Consider the following 20,257-nt stretch of genomic DNA (forward strand, 5'->3'; position numbering starts at 1 on the left):
ATATCATTAGAAATAAAATTAAAATTATGATTAAATTCTATAAATATTATGTTATCAAGTGATTTTCTTCTAATTTATATAGTGTTATTAAATAATATAAAATACTAGTTTTTTAAATAAAATATAATTTTAAAAAATTTATTGCATCGAATAGATTCAATATATTTTTATAGATTTAAACAGGATCCGGTCTCCACCATCAACGTAAACAATGGAGAGTTCACTCTCTATATAGAAAAGAAGAAGAAACAAATAAAAATTACTTCTGGTAAACTGAGATTCAACCTTAGTTTTTGGATGTGATGCATGTAAAAAAAAATTGATTTGTATTAACTAAATATTTTAATTTAATATTTACTTTTTGTCGTTAAACAGTCACTAGGTTCAAGACACTTTTCTTAATCATGATTCAATTTCAAATGAGATAATTAAAAAAACCTTCCTGTAGTTTGGTTTAAACTTTACAATGGCTTTCTATATTTTTATAAATTATATTTTACATTCTAGATTAAGTAAAAAATAAAACACATTGTTGAGGATATAAATTGTTATTAAATATATAAACTACAAGATGAAAAATATAATTTAAAAAAAATATGAAGAGAAGGTAAAATTCAGATAAAACTATAACAGGATTTTTTAAAACCAAGCCATAAAATTTTATCTAGTTTTTTTTCAGGAGTTAATTGAACAATGTTGAAAGTTAAGAGGTTTAATTGATAAAAAAATATTAAAAAAATAACTTCGCGGGTTTGATTTATAAACCAGGTATTTTAACTTGAAAATATGAGGTGAACTCCTATTTTTTTTGGTGAGGACGTTGAACGGCAGCTAAGCTTTGGGCAGAACATTAAAAAAACATCAAAATTGATGCACAAACACATGGCTGACAAGGTAGTCGAGATCTAGGGGATTCTCTAGTAAAAAATAAACCTAATATATTAATAAAAATTTTTCATGCCCCCGTTATTATGAGCTTTTGAAGGAGTGCTTTTGACTAGTAAAATTGGTTCCAGATTCAATGCATCCAAAAATTAGAATCAATTTCCCAACAGTTATTAACAATTATGAAAAAAAATACTACAGACCCACCCGAGCAACAAGATGAGCACGTGACATCATATTATTAAATAATTTTATGCGAAACATTTATAGTATGGCTCTCTTCTTGGACTATTTGGCACTACAATGAGGCTTCTTTGTTCTTCTTTTTTTTTTAAAAAAATGTAACAATTTTATCACCAAGATAAAACCAATGAACATTAATTTCAAACGGTTATCATTTTTTCCACTGTCATGGTTGTTTCAACATAACTCGGCAGCTAAATTCTCCAGCACCACTCATCCCGCAAAATATGGTAACCATTGCCAGGTTAGGAACAGAAAGTAGTAAATTGCGGTAGGGAGGGGAAATGAAGAAAATAAACAGTTGCCTGAGGAGAAGGAAACAAATCTTTTCATAATTATGAGTTTCAAATCACAAAATATGACAACAGAATGGATGATGAGATCACCACGAGTAAATCTACTTGTGAAGAAAAGAAAAACGTATCAATGGAAGTATGAATACATGTACAAGGACGCCATTCATACCTTTCTAATTCAAGATATAGCAGCTGTTCAAATTCCTCATCCATCATGAAGTGCACAAAGCCACGTACCTGGTTCCGGTCAACAGCTTGGACCCCCGAGGGAGGTGTGTAGATAAATGCCCTGTTGAAACTGCAAAAGGTGTCATGCTCCGTCATTCAAGTGGAGGGTCATTTTTATGTTCATAGCTGCTAATTCGGCAGCTAAATATCTAAAGACATAAGGCATTGCAACAGTTTCTATCCCTTTGCTTGTTTGGCATGCATGGCATACCACTTTTTTGGGAGCCTTCACAGGAGGTAATCCACCAATATCACGCACTATTCGCCTTTGTGGTTGGTAATGTGTCGTTAGAATGCTCCCACATATAGAACATACATCAGCAATGTGATAATCAGAGCAAGTATGGAGCCTATCATGCAACAAGTATGCAGCTCCATGGGCAAGCATTGAATCTCGTTCCATTTCGCCAAAACGAATACCTCCACCACGCTTTCTTCCTTTAATAGGCTGTCTGGTAATCTGGTCGACCGGACCAGTCGACCGGACCTGCATAACAATTGGAAAATCATGAGATTTGAGAAATTTAGAAACATCGTAATTTATGAAGTAAATTAAGCCAAAACAAAAGCATAAGACCAGGTAAAATTCTGCTTCCAGAAGGAAAGCATAAAACAGTCACAGATACATTTAATCAGAATTCACTATCAAATCAGCTAATTATCCTGTTCAAAAGATTCGAATCTGATTCAAGTCCAAATCAGGTTATAACCAGATCCATTGACAGCCCTGCATGGTTCAAGGAATTGCAGGAAAACAACTGGTCAAGTGCTTTGACCAACTCTTCTAAGCTAGAAGCACCTGCATCAGGCAAGTATCATGGCGAACTATGATAGAGTACAGAATTTATGGCACAGAACACAAATGATATGAATGAAAAAAAGATAAACCATGACAACAACAAAAAAAAAAACGAACCCATACATTAAAATGGTGACCGTTTGACTATTATCAAAACAGGAAGTATATCTATCTAAATGCATGATTTCAAACATGGATTTTCTTATCACTTTTTTAGCTTGTAAGTCGGTAGGTGAAAACCAAGCAAATAGTGTTACAAAGAAGTACATGAGCCAAATCATTCATGATGAATGCCAAGCAAGAAAATTGGTTCACGCCAAATCATTCATGATGAATGCCAAGCAAGAAAATTGATTCAGAGAAAACGTACATGAGCCAAATCATTCATGATGAATGCCAAGCAAGAAAATTGATTCAGAGGAAACCAAGTACTTTGCATTTGTATCTATCTAGACTACCATTCAAGAAGAAAATCTGAAATAAGATCTAACCTGAAATTTGTCTGAAACCATGTGACGAAGGCGCTGATAATAAACAGGCCCAATAAAAATTTCACATGTGAGTTCTGTTCCATAAACCCCACTGTACAAAACCTCCACACCGTGATGATTAAAGCCCTTAGATTTTAGCATCTTGCCAAGTTCATCAACAAGTGATTCAGGTTCTGATTTGGCCTCTCCTGCATTAGGTGCCTTCACTGTACTAGCAAATGGTGTAGCATCTACAAAGTTTCCATTTAAGCTACCTCCCTGAGACCAGAAATATTAAGCAACCATCAATCATTTGTTTTTTTGTTTTTTCCAAACAGTTGCTAACCATCCATATGCTAATCTATTTTTCACATTCACAAATAATTCTTCTGTTTTTATTGAAAGGGAAAAGAAGTAACAGAAGTTTGGACTTTATACCAATGGAAAACATAATTCTAGATAGCATATCCTCACAGTATCCTTTTCATATCCAGAATATCATCAGCAGATGAGTCTTTGAGTCACAGGGTGGCTTTACTTTTGAGCATTATCAAACTAGAGTTTGCGAAAACTGAAAATTTGCAACACTTCAAGTAAAGGTTTCAATATTATTTTTACCTTGGCAGCAAGGGATTCCAAAAGCATTGCAATTGTCATTCTTGAAGGAAAAGCGTGGGGATTGATAATCAGATCAGGACGCATCCCAGTAACTCCAGAAAATGGCATATCAATATCTGGCCATAACTGGGAGCAAACACCCTTCTGTCCATGCCTACTGCTAAACTTATCACCAATGATAGGGTTTCTAGGATGACGAAAACGAATATTCACCTGATCAAGAAGAGGAAAGCAAAAATAAGCCAAGAACATACATAGCTGCAGCAGTATAAAAGTGCTATCTAATTTAATCTCAAATGTATAGGTGAATATTGAACCTCTCAGCTAGTATAGGAATGCATATGCAGAGAGATTTCCTAAGGCCTTAAATAAACACATGCGCTCCTAAGAGGAGAGGCAGAATTGGACACCAACTAGCATTATAAAGTAGCTGTTCTTTACTTTGATGGCACCTACTGTATTTTGCAATTTTGTTACACAGCAGAAATGCCCCGTCCCTCTCTCCATTTCAGTCAAGTCGATTACAGCTAAAGCCCTCGACCTCTTCATAGCTTACTTAAAGGGGAAGAAATTATTCAGCATATTATATTAGAAGTAGGGTGATCAGTTATGCTTCCCACAGATAGCAGCGAATGAGACCAAACACAATTGACTGAGAGAGACTTAAGAGGCAGTATTGTAGTTTAAGCAGACAGAGAGGATACCACATATCAAAACAAACAATATTTTTCTGACAAACATCGTATTCACAAAAACATACCTTCCTAGTGACCAAGGACCAATCCTTTGATATAATCCTTAAATGGAATTCATTAAGGCCACTACTCATATCTTACCTACATGCCTTGAGCTAATTGAAAGAATGCCTTCCAACACATAACTCGGAGACGGTGTGACACCCCACAAACAGATAATGATACACTTGATAACAGCATGCACCTCGTATTCCCTCTAGTATTTAAAGGAAAATTGTCCATGAACAAATTCAAATGAGCTGAACTCAGATTTCCATTACCCTCTGTTAAAGTTTCCTTGTGTATTAGCAACCTCTTTTACCTTCTTTTTTTTTAATTAGAAATAGATACTTCATTAAGCAAAAATGTATTAAACAAAGAATAAGACATCCTTCTATAAATGGCAAACAAAGGGGAAAAAAAAGGTAAATGTATTTGCCCAGAAGCCCAGCAACTACTCCATCAAACATCCATACACTCAACATCAGCACAAGTTTAAAAGCCTAAATCCCTTCTTTATCTAGACCCTAAAATTGTCAATTTTCCAAGCTGTAATCTTATGTCAGGACAATCAGTTTGGATATCCTAAAGATGTTAAGGTGCTAAACTTCAAAATCTTTCAGGAGAAAACTCTTTCCTTCCTCTTCTTAGCATATATAATTCTTTTAGCAGCGTCTCTTTAGCACATATACAAAGATATGGAAGAGTGAAACTGCTCCAGTTCGTTTTCTAACTTGTAGGAGAAAGGTCATTCTCAACCTTTCCTCATTTATATCCTTTTCCTTTCACTCATCCATAGTTTAACATAGCAAACACTACATAGCATAATGACCATTATTTAACAGAATCAGTCGCTGCTATTATTGTTTTTCACTGTGAAACATGCTATAATGCTGTTCCACACAATAACAGCAATAGCATTGTTATATAATGGTAACAGCTGTTATTCACCTATAAAGCCGTTGTAAGAAGAGAGGAGCTGAAGAAAATAATTGTTGTCCTCAATTTTGCATACATGACAGAGGAGAGAGAAAGAAAAGGGAAAGGCAATAAAAAGTCTTGGAGAGAGGGATGGAATGCTATTAATTAAATTGTATTAGTTTGCTCCTAGAGACTTGTGTTGTGGTGTTGTGTTTCTGAGTCTCTGGCAACAAAGAGAGAGAGGACAATTGTTCGTTGTCAAGTGAAGTTCATTTATGTGATATTTTTTTATATAGTTTCTTGTGAAATGGACCTTGTGCTTGGAAAAAATAAGAGGGGTTGGTTGGACTATAATGAGCTTTATAAATATAACATTGATATTTCATTCTTTTACAAACCCACCAACTCTAACTCTATATTTTTTAAATTGTTAATGCTTAGCATGAGTATTGTTAATATTAACTGAATTAAGGTTGAATTATTATACTTGAGTAGTAATATTGTTAAAATGTGTGAATTCTTATAATGGCTAACAGTTGTTAATGCATTCACGACAATGGTGCCCACAACTGTTATTTTACACCCATTATATGGTTTCTGTTGGCATGCATAAAAAATATTAAATATCAGATAAGTCTATTCAATTTTAGTTATGCATCTGCAAACAAAATGATCATCCAAACATCTGCGGAGTTTCTACCATCTATAGGGATCAATATGCTTGTTGCTCAACCTATATCACAGACAAATATGGCCCAGATGAAAGGATATACACATACCTTCTGAAGGTGCTTCTTGCTTTTTGTATCAACAGCGACATAGTCAACAATAGCAGGCTCTGAACCTTTTCGATACTTGGGTTTTGAAGTATTCGTTATGTCATTATAAATGCTACAATATGCCTCATTCGGATTTATAATCTGAATGCCAATCAGGGAGATGGTCATTATAAAATACAGAAAAGATAACAAAGAGAGACACAAACCCCCAGGGGGGTTGGTGTAGAATATAATGGGCCAACCTGACCAACATATGGAAGTCCATCTGAATCAATCAAGGAATGCGATGACCTATCAGTGTTACTCCTCCTAAATCTTCTGTGGGATCGATCTGACCTGCTGCCCTCATCAGATAAATCAATAGTTTCTGTCTGTCAAAAAAACCATTGATATAGTGAACACAAGATACAAGATAGAATAATGTCCAGATAAGCATTAACTTTGACTATTCATTGAAATTTATAATAGGAAAGGATATAATAACTCTCCTCATGCACATTCACATTGAAAAAGTGTTTTTCTTACACATCAATGCATGCTTTTCTCTATCAAATGCTGCACTTCACATGAAAATGCATAATGACCACAGGTGTAAAACAATCTAAAGTGTTAAAACTTGACTAAAGTGTAGCTTCATTTGCAGCTCAATTGAGCCCATTCATAACACGGGCACTTTGAACTTCACATTGACATTCAATGTTTTTTCTTACTGGAACATGGTTGTTTTAGATGATACAAAGCTGCATCCCTATCTTCATCAGGTAAAGCGTAGTTAGAGAGACACAAAGCTGTTTGTTTGAATATATTATTTTTAAGATGGTCAGCGTTTTCAATTATATTGCTTATAAAATTTTATTTCAACGTCTGTTCATATGACACAAGCCTGTTGATCTTTGTCCATGTTCAGGCACAAAAGTAAATCGTTGTTGGAAATTTTGAAATATTTTTAGCCTGCTAGTTCCAGTATTGACCATCAAGCTCCAGCCAGCTGATCCAAGCAAATACACACACACACACACATGGAATGAGTCACAATTGAGCACAGATGCTAAAAACAGCTCATCCTTGTATTCCACTTGGATTGGTTTCACAGCCATGAGTTTCCACTAAGTTTCTGGAGACATAAATGGATAGCAAATTCTTAAGCTCAACAAACTGAAATAGCACCATTTCAGATAAACAAACAATTTTACATATCTGGAGCATAAAAAGAGACAAAACCCAATTAGTGGACACAGTAAAGCAAACTAGCTTAACAATGATTTACAATTATTACTAACATTACAGCATCCGCTCTTACAAATCATGAAGTAGACTGCTTATGGCGAAGCAAAGCCCATTCGACTAGTTCATTATAAAGCTATCTAATATGACATCCTACATGCTTGGGATAGTGTTTTCCCTTCTAGAACAAGTTCCTAGAAAGCAATATATTATAATCTGCCTAAAGTATATTGCAATTATTAAAATGAGGTCCTGTGGCCCTCAGTACCGTGCTGGATGATGATGGTGGTCGAACAAGAGAAAAACACAGATTAACATAAAAATACCACATAAAAGAAAAATAAAATCAATTAATGATGTAGCTTAGGTAGCAAAAAATACATATAAACCAAAGCATAAAAGGGTGATGACTTATTCGTCATGATATCAAACCTGGTATATTTGTCCATGAAACATGCCACGATCTACAGAGGACTTGTTCAAGATCATGGCATCCTCCATATCATATCTGCATAACATAGAGCATTGGACTAAAAATGGCAAAGAAATAAAAATGCAATCGGAATTTCCATATGCTAGATTGATTAAATTGTACTTGTCTAATAATCTACCCTGTATATGCAAGCACTGCAACAATAGCATTTGTCCCTGTTGGATGCTCATCGATGCTATATTTCATGTATGCTCCTGTACGTACAATGGGAGTTTGAGGAGTCTGCATATACCAAAAGTATTTCCATTACAACACTAGTAAGAAGAACAAATATACATGATATGAAATTCAGTTAATGGAACCATCATATCATTTACAATGACAAACTTTCCTAGCACAAGAATGTAACGAAAGGCTGCCAGCACTTGAGCCAAAAGCCAGGGGAAGGTTTGTATAAGAAATTTATTTTAGGTCAGACTTCTAACCCTAGACCACCACCCAGCTTACGATCAATTTGATTCTCTATAAAGACTAGATCATAAGCTTTTTCAGAAGCACAGACATAAGAGTAACTTTTCTAAAAATCTTTTGCAGATTGGAGCATATTGAATACCTTTTTTGCAATATGTAGCGAACAGAGGCTATCACTATTACAGCAGCAGGACTGGCTGCTGAGGCACTCTTGTGGATATGGAAGGCAGAATGAGGCAAAAAGTGAACGGTTGTGCCATTATACTGCAGTGCTATTTAAGGAGGAATTTAAAATTATCAAGAATCAACTTGAATTTAGGAAGCTGTTATGGAATTATAATAATTTGTCCAGCTTCTTAAACTAGAGAGCAGTTGGATGATATTATGAGTAATGTTGGGAAGCTATTCTATTTTTGCCTTTTCCATTTTGGCAGACAACTTCTTTCCTTTTTTGTCATTTTATATTCCACCTCACTTAATATAAATTTTCTTTTTTATCATAAAGATAAAATATAAACAAGCTAGCTTTCCCCAATGAAGTCTTGATAAATAAGGAAAAAGAGAGAAGAACGTGAATCATACCTGAAGATGGTATATCTTCTGATCAGCACGGAAGCGGAGAGATTGTAAAGAGAAAGCCATTGTTTGTTTAGCCATCTACAATAAGCATTAAAAGAACTGAAATGTTAAAGATAAAGTACATAAGACAGTAATAAAATGTTGTTAAACTATACATATTGGACTAGTATAAATAACAGGCAAGCAGAAACCTGACACTGGTACATATTTCGTGGACTTTGGTTATGATCTGACCAAGGTGTTAGATTAGCAACCACACTGAGCATATTTGTTGGGTGAAGTTCTTCATGAGTTGCAGGAAAGGCATTACTTCTTCCACCATTTCCACCATCTGGACATTTTATTTCCATAAAAACCTAACATGACATTGATGAACAAGTCAGCTATTATTTCTAACTGCTACTAGAAGAACCATTCACTCCCCCCAACAATTAAAAACTTTGTCAGCAGAAGCTATTAATCTGACAGAAAACTAAATTCTGTGCTCACCTGTTCAAATGGTCCAATAAGTTCAATATCTTGACGTTCCTCACAAGGGATAGAAATATTTCTAACAGGGCGAATAAATCTGGAAGGATATGTGGAGATGTATAAACCTGGATATGCACCACCAATGCTCAAAGGAACATATCCAACTTCCATATCATCAGGTATCTGCAATATGTTTTCTTGTAAATGAGAGTAGAGAAAGAAATCTTGGGTAAAAACCAGTAGAAAAATTCAGTAAAAACAAACCGCTGAAGTCGTTGACACTTTTAATCTTCGCAAATGAGCAACAACTTTCTCGATTTCACTGGAAGGAAGAGAGCCAATGACACGACCATCCAAAAGAACAGAAAGAGCTTTAGGAGGGCCAGCTTGAACAAGCTTTGGCAATGAAGCAATCATTCCAAGACTGGTCAAAACACCAAGGATAGATTTTCTTATATCAAAAAAATCTTTAACAACTCCTTGCGAATCAAAATATGATGTAACACCTGACAAACATACATGAGAAAAGCAAATTAGATGGAAACCTGATAAATAAGCTCATAAATTAGTTATGGGAGATGTTCTTAATCAACACAATAAAAAGAATCTCCAGCTAGTAGCAACTAAAATGACCTTAAATGCAAGGTATAATACAACACAAATTGGTCAGATTCCCATGTTCTTTCAAGCAATAAAAATATTTTAATGACCAAACAAAGCCTATAATGATCTGGTCACAATAATTATAGACACAGGAATCCAGGTAACTCAGATGCAGCAACTGTTGAACACCTTAACTGAAATCACCTTTGCTATCACAAGCTTTGGTAAAAAAATCATTTCGTGGTGGAGATAATAAAAAACTGAAATTCTGAAAATGATAACATTTGCTTCACATTGTATTGAACATTTAATAAAAGTAGGCAAATCCATTAAAAATAAAACATTTGGTAGAATGTTGACTTACGACAAAAACAAGTCATGTGGTTCAGCAACCCACATGGCTCCCCATCAGGTGTGTGGACTGGGCAAAGAAAACCCCATGATCTGTACACAAAATCAAACAAACAAACAGATAAGTAAATATTGAACTTACACTATGAAATCCATGTAAGTTGCCAGATAATTGGCAATCAAAACACATACTCAGGAAGCAACTTCCGCACACTTGTTGTGCGACCACCAGCAAAGGAAGCTCCTCGATGAACAGCACGGAAAAAAGAAAGAAAGCGCAGATAATTGAGCCTCTCTGCTTGAACAGTGTAACCAGCCCTCTAATGAAGAACAATAAGCCAACTTTAGCGCAAATAACAGAGAGAGAAACACAAGAAAATGAGCAAAATGATCCCATCGAAAACCTCATAAAAAATAATAAAAAAAGAAAAATTCATTTGTAAAGATCAATAGTGAGAAAAGTTAAAACAATCATCTCATCACTAGAACCATAACCAAACCATGTAACACAATTCCATATCTATTCTAATGAGGTCACTGGGTGAATACATACCTGGGTTCCATGTAACTGCATCCTCATTGTGGAATGCACATTTGGAAGTTTTAAATGATAAGAAATGGGTCATTGCCAGTGAATTCATACCTGCTGCAAATCAAGACCTGTTTGCGTAGCCAGTCTTCCAGATCTCAACATAGACTCCACAGCTGTACTGATTGTTACCGGGGAATTTTTATCCATGACCTTCCTGACATCTCCTACTGCAATCTCTCAAGCAACAGAAAGAACAACATTGATATAAGAACTTCTATTCCCTCAACAATATATTTAAGTCTGTACATCAAAATAAGTTCAATAAGACGGGCAAAACGTTATCCAATTAGTTGTGCACAAAGTCACATGACCTCAGTGCCAATGACTTAAATGGATACAATTGGATTATTTAAAATTCATAGATTCATCGTGTCGCTGCAAATTTACATTACAAACCGGTTAGGAGATGAGTTTGCTTATTCCTGTTATAATTTTATTAGCTACAAGCCCATAAGTTTGGTACATGTCTTCCCTTTAAGAACCAAAGTTTTTTTTTTTTTTTAAAAAAAGGAAACCCAAAACAGCGAGGTACTATCTTTTACTTGCAAATTTGCAACCCTGATAGTAGTGACAGCAGGCACTATAATCACAAGTCTCAAAAATATATCATGAAATCCCTTTTCCATTATATAGAAGATGAGTTGTAAATGGAGATGAACTAGGAAGGGAAAACTAAAAAGATTAATCCAAAAGATGCAAATATTATATGCACTTCACATAAAATAATGATCAAATTATGGGAATCAAGAGCCATTATCTAAGCAGAAGGCAAGAAGTTGAGATACCTGCCAAGAAATTAAAAGTGTTATTTTTTGTTAGCTCATCTTGAACAAGTGATTTCGCCTTACGCAACCACTCTTCTAGTTTCTCCTACAACCAAAGAAAGGTATTACTTCAGTCAATTTAGGATTTCATTAAAGAGAGCTAGAATATAAAAACACATTTTAGAAAACTTTCTACGTGAATAAAATTTAATGACACCCCACAACCTGTGAGGCTTATTTATTTATTAGAAACGCTGATTGTCAAACACTATTGTTAAAATATTCATACTTAAATACCTCACACTTCCAGATTTGTACTATTCGATGTGCAACAAAATAACACCAATTTATTTTTCCACATAATTCATGCAAGTTTCAAATCAGGTAATGATAGCTATACAACAATATAATAAATTGACATTAAATAAAAAAACCATGGCATTTCAATTTCACAACAATATGTAAAAAGGGTAATAAACAACAAAACATAGAGCTCAAACAGAATCAGCTTGGTTAAAAGCTTGTCATCCTCAACATGGTTAAAAACTTGAGCCTCCTCTTAAGATTCAGTTAAAAAACAAGAACCTCCTTCATAGTCGATGCATGTTAGCTACTTTTGGTTTCCAGCTGAACTCAACTAGCTTCAGTTTGATCCTTTTTCTCCATTATAATTTAGAGACATACTTTCAGTCAGATGTTTTAATGCTTGATCTTTTTCTACTGCTCAAGCCCAAATCATTTCTCTTCTACCTCTCTGCTTCTTCACTCTTAGCCCAGCTCAATTTCACTTAGCTATTACATTTTTTGCTCCTATTACTTTAAGCTGTGAAACCAAAAACTGTACTAAATGCCAAACATTTATTTCTACAAATTCCAATTTAAATTTTATACCTTGAGATAAATGGTCATCAGGTGCCCGGGAAGTAAGATGTCCTGATTTTGCAAGGAATCTGGGTTGTCTGGTGCAGAAGTCTGATCGACAAAAGAGAAAAGTTTCTGCAACATAAAGCTAAAGAAATGAAGTTAAACACAACTTAATTGGAAGTTGAACAATGAACCAAAGAAAGAAAATCTAAGTTTAGAACCAGAGAAAGGTTGACATTGCTAAAATTTATAGGGCACGCATTAAATGAAGAGAGAGGGAGAGATTGTAGCTCACATCATCAGACTGAATTTGTCGTGAAAGTTAGGAAGGTGAACAAACATGTAATCTTTCAAAACAGCATGGGCCACCTGCACAAAAAATAGAATGAGTGAAATAATTAACATAAACAGGCATATTAACTTAAAGAGATAAATTCTCATAAACTAATATCAGAGATTGTTACAAAATATTTTCCTTTTTTTGCAGATTGGAGTTGAGGTCAATTTAATTTAACTTACAGTATATGGAGTTTTGTTTTCCAACTCATCCACAACAGGTTGAAAGTGCTCCCCTGTATGATGAGTAAAATCAAAATTTGTTCACCCATTGAACTACACAGTAATGCTAATACTAATGCAATTGTGAGTACCAATATGCTGCAGACAGTCATCCTGAGTGAAAAGAGACGCAGCCCGAACTTCATCGAGAATAATTTTAGCCCTTTCACCTAGAAGCTGAGAGCCAACAGCTCCTTTTAGCTTCTCATATTTCTCATCGTAGTAACTTGTCAGATTCTCATAAATTTCCCGGTCTGTGGTCTCAACAAGGGCCTGTTGACAAGAGTTTGAGGCCAAAAAATATGCAAATTATGGAAAAGGCATCACAATGTCCATTAGATAGTATGACCACTGCAATACCACGCTAAATAATATTGTTTCTGAATCCTCATTATCTCCTCATATTTTTTGGACAGTTATATCAGCTACTAATTTAAAATCCCAGGCGACTGAGACATAATACCTATCTCTGTTCTTTTTTCCTCTTTTTTTATGTTTCAGAAGGAGCAAGGGGCGTATCTCCCTATAATTTCCCTATGTCCAAAATAACAATTCAAATGTTGCTTATATACAATGTCCCCATCTCATAAAACCCATGTTGTGGATAATAAAAAAGGAGACTTAAACAGCTAATCCAAGAATTTGAAAATATCAACAGAAGTAGAAAAACAATAGTGTGTGCGTATCAAAATATGTAGCAGAGTGTAAAGTTTCTATCCCCATGCATGAAAGCACATTGATTTTGATGTCAATCATAATATTCCGCAAGACAGGCCAAAATATTTAGCCATAATTGTATGCTAGAAAAATAACCAGAGCGAAAGAATCCAGCAAAAGAATGGAAGGTTATATTATCTAATGAAGTAGTTTTTCCTTGTGAAGATCCAACATAAGAAAAAGGCATGGCAAATATTTGAAAGGATTAGTATGCAACACAATACCTTCAACACAATGCCAACAGGAAGCAAGTACTCCCTTCCTCTTACCCTGCAAAAACAAAATGAAACATATAATTCAAATCTGGTTCCATACTTGCAACCCAAAAATCTTATTTACATAGAAACAAACATTGATGTGGCTTACCAAAATCCAACTCTGGCACTTCCATTGCGAAGATAATATAGTCTAACTGTTACTGAAGAGTGATCTGTTAATGAAGATTGATATTCTCTTACACACCTGGAATGGGAATTAACAATTGCCCAAGTAAGAATAATATAACATAGCCGAAGCAAACATATTTTTGAAGATGAAACAATAACAGCAACAAACTTTACATTTTGTCAACAAGAAATTGCAGATAACAAACCATTATTTTACAAGCAATATTTTTTGGAGAGCACAGGAAACTGACAAAGTAATAGGTGCAGAGCTTTTCCAGACAAACTTCTCCTAACGACAGATGGAACACAGATCCATATTTGGAAGACATTTGATCTAGACATGTTATAAGACAAGGCAGTAACAAACATAATGAACTTATAAATACAGGTAATAAGAGAACTACCAGACAACCAATACAATGCCATATTTGGGACAGCTAATTGGAAGTTACATGGTATTTTAAGACAGATCAACTGATAGATTGGAAGGTAGCTTTAGGATCAAACATCCACACATGATCCACCCTGCACTTCTTACATTTACCCCAGAATGAAACCGGGAAATAGGAATTATAACTTCTTGTTCTGCAACAGTCAGCCTTGAGGAGGAGATAGACCAGCTAGCTCGAACTTGTGCAGAATTGAAGGAAAACAATTTCTGAGTTCATGTCACAACAATTTGTATAGAAAGGCAGGAGGCAAGTAACACGTCTAGTTATGATGAACACTTTAAGTGTCATAAGCAACTACCACACAATGAGGTAGATGATTATCAAGTAAAGAGTAATATCCCTTGGAAAGTTAACAAGTGACCAATGCGGAATGAATTACTCACATGAAACTACATTACTCGTTTGCCATTAATTATAATCACACATTGCATATCTTTTTGGTGCTTATGTTGGATTTGTTGAAACATGCAGTCCAGGTAACTTTAACTTCCTAACAAATAGGAGGTGTGGGGCTGACAGCAGACTTGGTATTGTTAACAAGCCTTCAGCATACGGTCATAAGAGCTTGCTTCATAAATTAGTGTAGCCAATAGTACAACCTCGGAACTTGCCACATAAAGTTTTGTGCCAACTTGAGATTATAAGGAGCTAGGGAACCCAAATAATTTCAACTATAGTATTTAAACTAAAATACACAAATGGGCACAAACATCCCCCAAGGATTTGAACAACTGAAGCTTTTGTGCAATAAGTGTTAAGAAATAAGAAAAAAGAGATAGTAACTGTTTGCTCAATTAAGTACTTCTCATTAAGCAGTTGAGGTTATTGCTGAATGCCCAAAAGCTGTTCATTCAGATATGAGAAAGACTGTTGGATAGGTAGAGGGTGTGTGGTACATAACTGGTTAAAGAAAGTATTGTTTGGCCCTTAAAAGCTTCACTAAGGGGAAAATAACATCCAACTTAGATGAAACCCAGGAACTAGAGGACAATGTAATGACTACCAAGCAACTTAAGTGTTCCACCTTTAACTTAAGTTGATAAAAAATTAATTACCTAAGTCTTCAAACAATGCTGTGACTTTTGCATAACTCTTTGATAATGCGGTCAACTACTCAGAAAAACATTGCAAAACCAATAAGAAGTACAAGGAATTAACAATAACACTGGAATAATGAAGTCACGAAAAAGGACCTTATAACAACTGCTTTATCTGTATGTCCTTCCCTTCGTTCACGATATGAACCTCGCGTCATACTCATTGGCTGGAATATAAAAACGAATTCAGTTATATGGCATCTATAAGCATAAAAAAAATGCTATTTCTTTCTTCCTACACCCATATAAGCATTTGAAAGCATGAAAATGTTGTGATGTAGTCAACCTCGTAACTCTAGTCTCAATGCAATCTTAACCTTAATTAACCATAAATCAAAACATCAACCAGGCAACTATATGGAAGAGCTAATGATTGCTTACTTGGTTATCACAACATAAAAAAAATGAAAGGTCGCACTTACATAGTTCTGCTTTGGCATAATTAGACATCGAAAAACTCTCTCAATCCCATTCAAAATGAAGTAACTATATGACATACAAAAATAAAAAAGGCAGTTGTTAATTTCAAATAGTTCAAAATGACAAAAATATGCATAGCTGTTCTTAAGGAAATTTACAACCTTGGATCATCATAACATGATAAATGTAAAAGATAGAACAATCATACAATAAGCAAAATCTGAACGTTGCATAGTTTGTGATGCCAAAGAATATGCATATGAATAGGATTGACCTTTTATAATATTTATAACTGCATGGTGATTGTAAGTGGATAGGAGTATTGTAAGGTTTGTCATGTCAAAAATTAAGCATTTAAATAGGCATAGACCTTCTCCATCTCCAAAATTGACAGTTTCCATAATTATACTCGGAAAAGCCTGCCCATTTTGTCTTCACAATCTATTTATAGTTTATACATGCGATCCCATACTATAATAGTGGAAAAACCCTGGTTGGTTGAATTGGGGTGTTTTCTGTAAAACACAACCTTGATGAATTAATTAAAATCCCGATGTATCAAATTTTACATGAAGCTTTTATAAAATCTGTAGGCTAAACAATCTTTACCTTTGTTTTGAGAACCTAAATGGCAAAGATCTTTTATCTACCATAGTATGTATCATCTATAACTAGCAATATTGGGAATACAGAAGAGTAAATCTGTTTCCATCTAGATACTTGACTTGTTCAAAACACACATATCGAAAACAATGTATACATGCTTTCCTGTAACTGTGAGTATGAAAAGGATACAAGAAATAGCCTACTAAAAGTTAGGAGGTGCTATAATATTGCGTGTTTCCTTCATTAGGGGAAGTTCCTATGGTGCTTTGAAATGGGACTGACTTCAATGCCAGTGTTTCAAGTACGTTTTAGACAAGCTTTCTTGTAACAGGGAAAAGTTTGTTAAGAGAGAGTAGACCTCATTATATTGATTTGCAATGTCATTGTCAAACAAACATATCACAAAAATACACAACCAATCTGACAACTTACCCACCCACTTCTGACGCCTCTTCTTTTAAGGAAACAAGCTGTTGGGGATCAGCACTTCGCAAGTAACAAAGCTTTGACTGCATAGGATAAACTTCAAGACATGAATATTGAACTAGCCAAAAGTGAAAAAACGATCAGTGAATATAATGCATTGGGTGCAGCAATCAATTGTGAAAGTAACAATTCATAATCCAGACAGGTTTCTTGCATATAAACTTTTACGTTAAGCAAATTTCCACCCAGTTAGCGCTAATTCTACAGAATGGCAAGCTTTGTGTTATATCACTATAAACAAAAATTGCTACAGATCACAGCAAGGTGACTTCAAGAGAGAATCACAATCTTCCAAGATCCAAATGTAGCAAACGACCAATGCAACATGTATAACAAAAGCAAAAATGCATAAAAGGATACTCAAGGAAAAAAGAAGTTCAAGCAAGAAGTAAAGCAGTGCAGAATTAACACACAGAAAAATATACAGATTCATGACATCACATAAACTTGAAATGCTGATCTCCTGTCAACAGAGTAGAGCAAGGTGAAGCTTCTAATTTCAATACAGAAGATTATTAAATTGATCTAGTGGTTTTCAACTGCAAAACAGGTTCATAGACCAGGGATATCCAGCACTTTTATTTCTAACCATTACATTTATGTCAAATCCAGAAAAACAATTATTTTGAAAGAATGAATGAAAGAAAAAATAAACTTAGTGTCTTCAGCTGTTTGCATTGAAATATATTCATCATTAAACTTAGTAAACCTATAATAAGTAGACAACAAAACAAGAGGCAAGTTCTGACATGGACACCAATTGTTGGATACAAATCATATCTGTTGACAACTTGCCTTCATATTCACCTGGTAATTGAACCAATTAGACTATTGTGTGAATACCTTTCCAAATATTTACTTATCAAATCAAGGCCTCTAAATCCAGATTTCTATTTATCTATCAAAAGAGCAATCAATGAAACCTCCATCCTCACTAAGACACTGAGTTCTGAACCACGCTAACTGCCCAAAACAGCGAATCAATAAAAGAAAAACAAAGATGAGTATAAATTACAGTTTGGTAAAAACATCCAAACCCCAACACTTGTCCATGAAGAAGTCTTCCAGAAAAGAAAAACTTTTAAAAAAGTTAAACTTGAATCCATGAGAACTTTGAACCATAAAATTCCAGAATTCCAAAGCCCAAGTTTTAAAGGTCACATACATAGTAAAGCGCCACCTAATTGTATGAGAACTTGAACAAGATTATGCAAACAATACACTTTGTCAGGCTATAACGCTTGTTGGCCCCATAGTCATGAATTGTCTCAGATCAATTACATTTCATAGGGATCCACAACCATATACAAATCTCCTTATAACACTCCAAATGACCTCTTTTCTATTAATCTCACGCCAAATTTAACCCTCACTAATCACAGACGCTTACGTCCTGTCACGTAAGGCAGTATATATCTAAATCATGAAGACAGCAACTTCACGAAACAAAGAAATCACCAACCTTCAACATTATAGGAAACTGCCCAAAATTATACTTTTCTCTGATAGCTGGTCTACCATCATACTGAAAGCAAACATCCGCCTCAAACTTCCCAGTATACGAAACCTTAGCCTGTCGACACTGTTTCAAAAAACAAAAGTCACTCCATCAACACGTAAATTTACTTAAAATATACATACGCGGTAAAGGGGAGGGAAAAAAAATCTTACTTCAAAAGGAAGTAGCCTCTTACGATTTGTCCTTGAACGAACGTCCTTTATTGGAGCATTTATTCGAGGGTTACTCAAGTATAGTAAGATAATAGTCAAGAAAATGATCAATTTCTAACCAAAAAACAAAAATCTTTTTTTCTTAACAGAAAATCTGATCGAAAAGAACTGAAAATACTAAAAGGATATGTGAGAGACTGGTATCAGTGTGAGGATCATAAATTCTGACAGGCTTGATGTTATCTAACATGATTTCCAATCCTCTATCCACCATGTAATCAAAGGAATCTATGTGGTGCCTCACTAGCTCTTCCAGCTCCTTGAATTCTCCACCTTTCTTCGCCATTGGAACTGAGCTTTTCTCTGTTGCTACGGGGTGAGAGAGAGAGAGAGAGAGAGACTGCGTAGGGTTTTACAGGTTTAGGGTTTTAGAAGAGAGAAGACAGGCGGGGTTTGATTGTTTTACGGCTGCAACGGTAATATAAAACGGGTTGGTGTGTTATGGGCCTTTTTCTACTGGATTTAAAACCGCGTCTTTTGACTCATGGATCAACGACGTGATTCACGATCTGTTGGATCGTACGATCCACGGGCTTTACAGCCTCGGAGCTGAAAAATCAGACGAACCTGGACATTAAAACAAACTGGATCTAGGAAAACCCGGTCCAATTGGGAGAAAAGTCCACTGTGGTTTTCTTTGTGTCCAGAAGGGTATTCGAAGTCTAGCTGAGTCAACGAGTCAATTTAAATTAATTATTTTTATTAAATCATTAAAGTTCTATTTTTAATTCTTTTACGCTAGCCTTGTCGAGTAACTAAAATTACTAAAAACATGGTTGGTTTAATCAGGATTTATCAAATTAATATTGTATTTAATGATTCATGAAATTAATTAATGTTCATTGTAAATGTTTAAATACACCAGCAATCTTCAAAATATATTATAAATAATTCCATTGATCATCAATTAATCTTCATAATCCATACCGTGTCTATTTAAGTATTTAACTATAAAGGGCAGCAACTAAATGATTGGATTTTTTTTTTAATATATCCAAAAAAAATCTTTTCTTAAAAAAAAGAACCAATCCGTGCAAGAAAAAAAAATCTTCGTAGGACCCAGCAATACAACAAAAAAAAAATCCATCCTACTGCAAAAACAAAAATCTTCCCATGATCAGAATTCCAAGCTCTCAATTATTGCACGGTTCGCGCATCCAACCTGATACCCTGTACAATGCTAGTACATTGAGTGAATAATTAAAAGTGTAGTTGTATTTTTTAAAAATATATTAAAATAATTTTTAATTTTTTTTTTTAAGATTGATATATCAAAATAATCAAAAAATATAAAAAAATAAATTTTTAATAAAAAATTTAAATTTTTTTGAAAACATAATTTATACTGCATTCCGAATATTCTAAAAAAATAAAAGAATAAATCATTTTATTTTGTATTTTTTTTCTTCTTCTTTTTTATTGTCATACAAATTTCACAAAAAATACAAATTTCAAACTCCCCTAATATTAATTGAAATG

General features: G+C 34.5%; 1 protein-coding gene across 1 annotated transcript; it reads right to left on the reverse strand.

Annotated features, from left to right (window-relative positions):
- Nucleotides 1–1,434: 1,434 nt before the first annotated feature.
- NRPA2 (nuclear RNA polymerase A2) lies at nt 1,435–19,183 on the reverse strand. Its single transcript, XM_011002320.1, has 27 exons — nt 18,908–19,183; nt 18,719–18,801; nt 18,510–18,629; nt 16,994–17,070; nt 15,958–16,021; nt 15,632–15,702; nt 13,967–14,062; nt 13,825–13,870; nt 12,976–13,156; nt 12,845–12,897; nt 12,621–12,694; nt 12,353–12,470; nt 11,483–11,567; nt 10,749–10,864; nt 10,298–10,425; nt 10,119–10,198; nt 9,416–9,657; nt 9,170–9,334; nt 8,872–9,036; nt 8,684–8,758; nt 7,809–7,912; nt 7,630–7,705; nt 6,216–6,344; nt 5,974–6,114; nt 3,540–3,752; nt 2,943–3,200; nt 1,435–2,139 (listed from the first exon to the last, which is right to left on the reverse strand). Exons 1-27 carry the CDS (start codon nt 19,062–19,064, stop codon nt 1,735–1,737), a joined length of 3,522 nt encoding a protein of 1,173 aa, XP_011000622.1. The 5' UTR covers nt 19,065–19,183; the 3' UTR covers nt 1,435–1,734.
- Between the last annotated feature and the right edge of the window lie 1,074 nt (nt 19,184–20,257).

The sequence above is a fragment of the Populus euphratica genome, unplaced genomic scaffold (assembly GCF_000495115.2).
Source record: "Populus euphratica unplaced genomic scaffold, PopEup_1.0 scaffold182.1, whole genome shotgun sequence".
NCBI lineage: Eukaryota > Viridiplantae > Streptophyta > Magnoliopsida > Malpighiales > Salicaceae > Populus > Populus euphratica.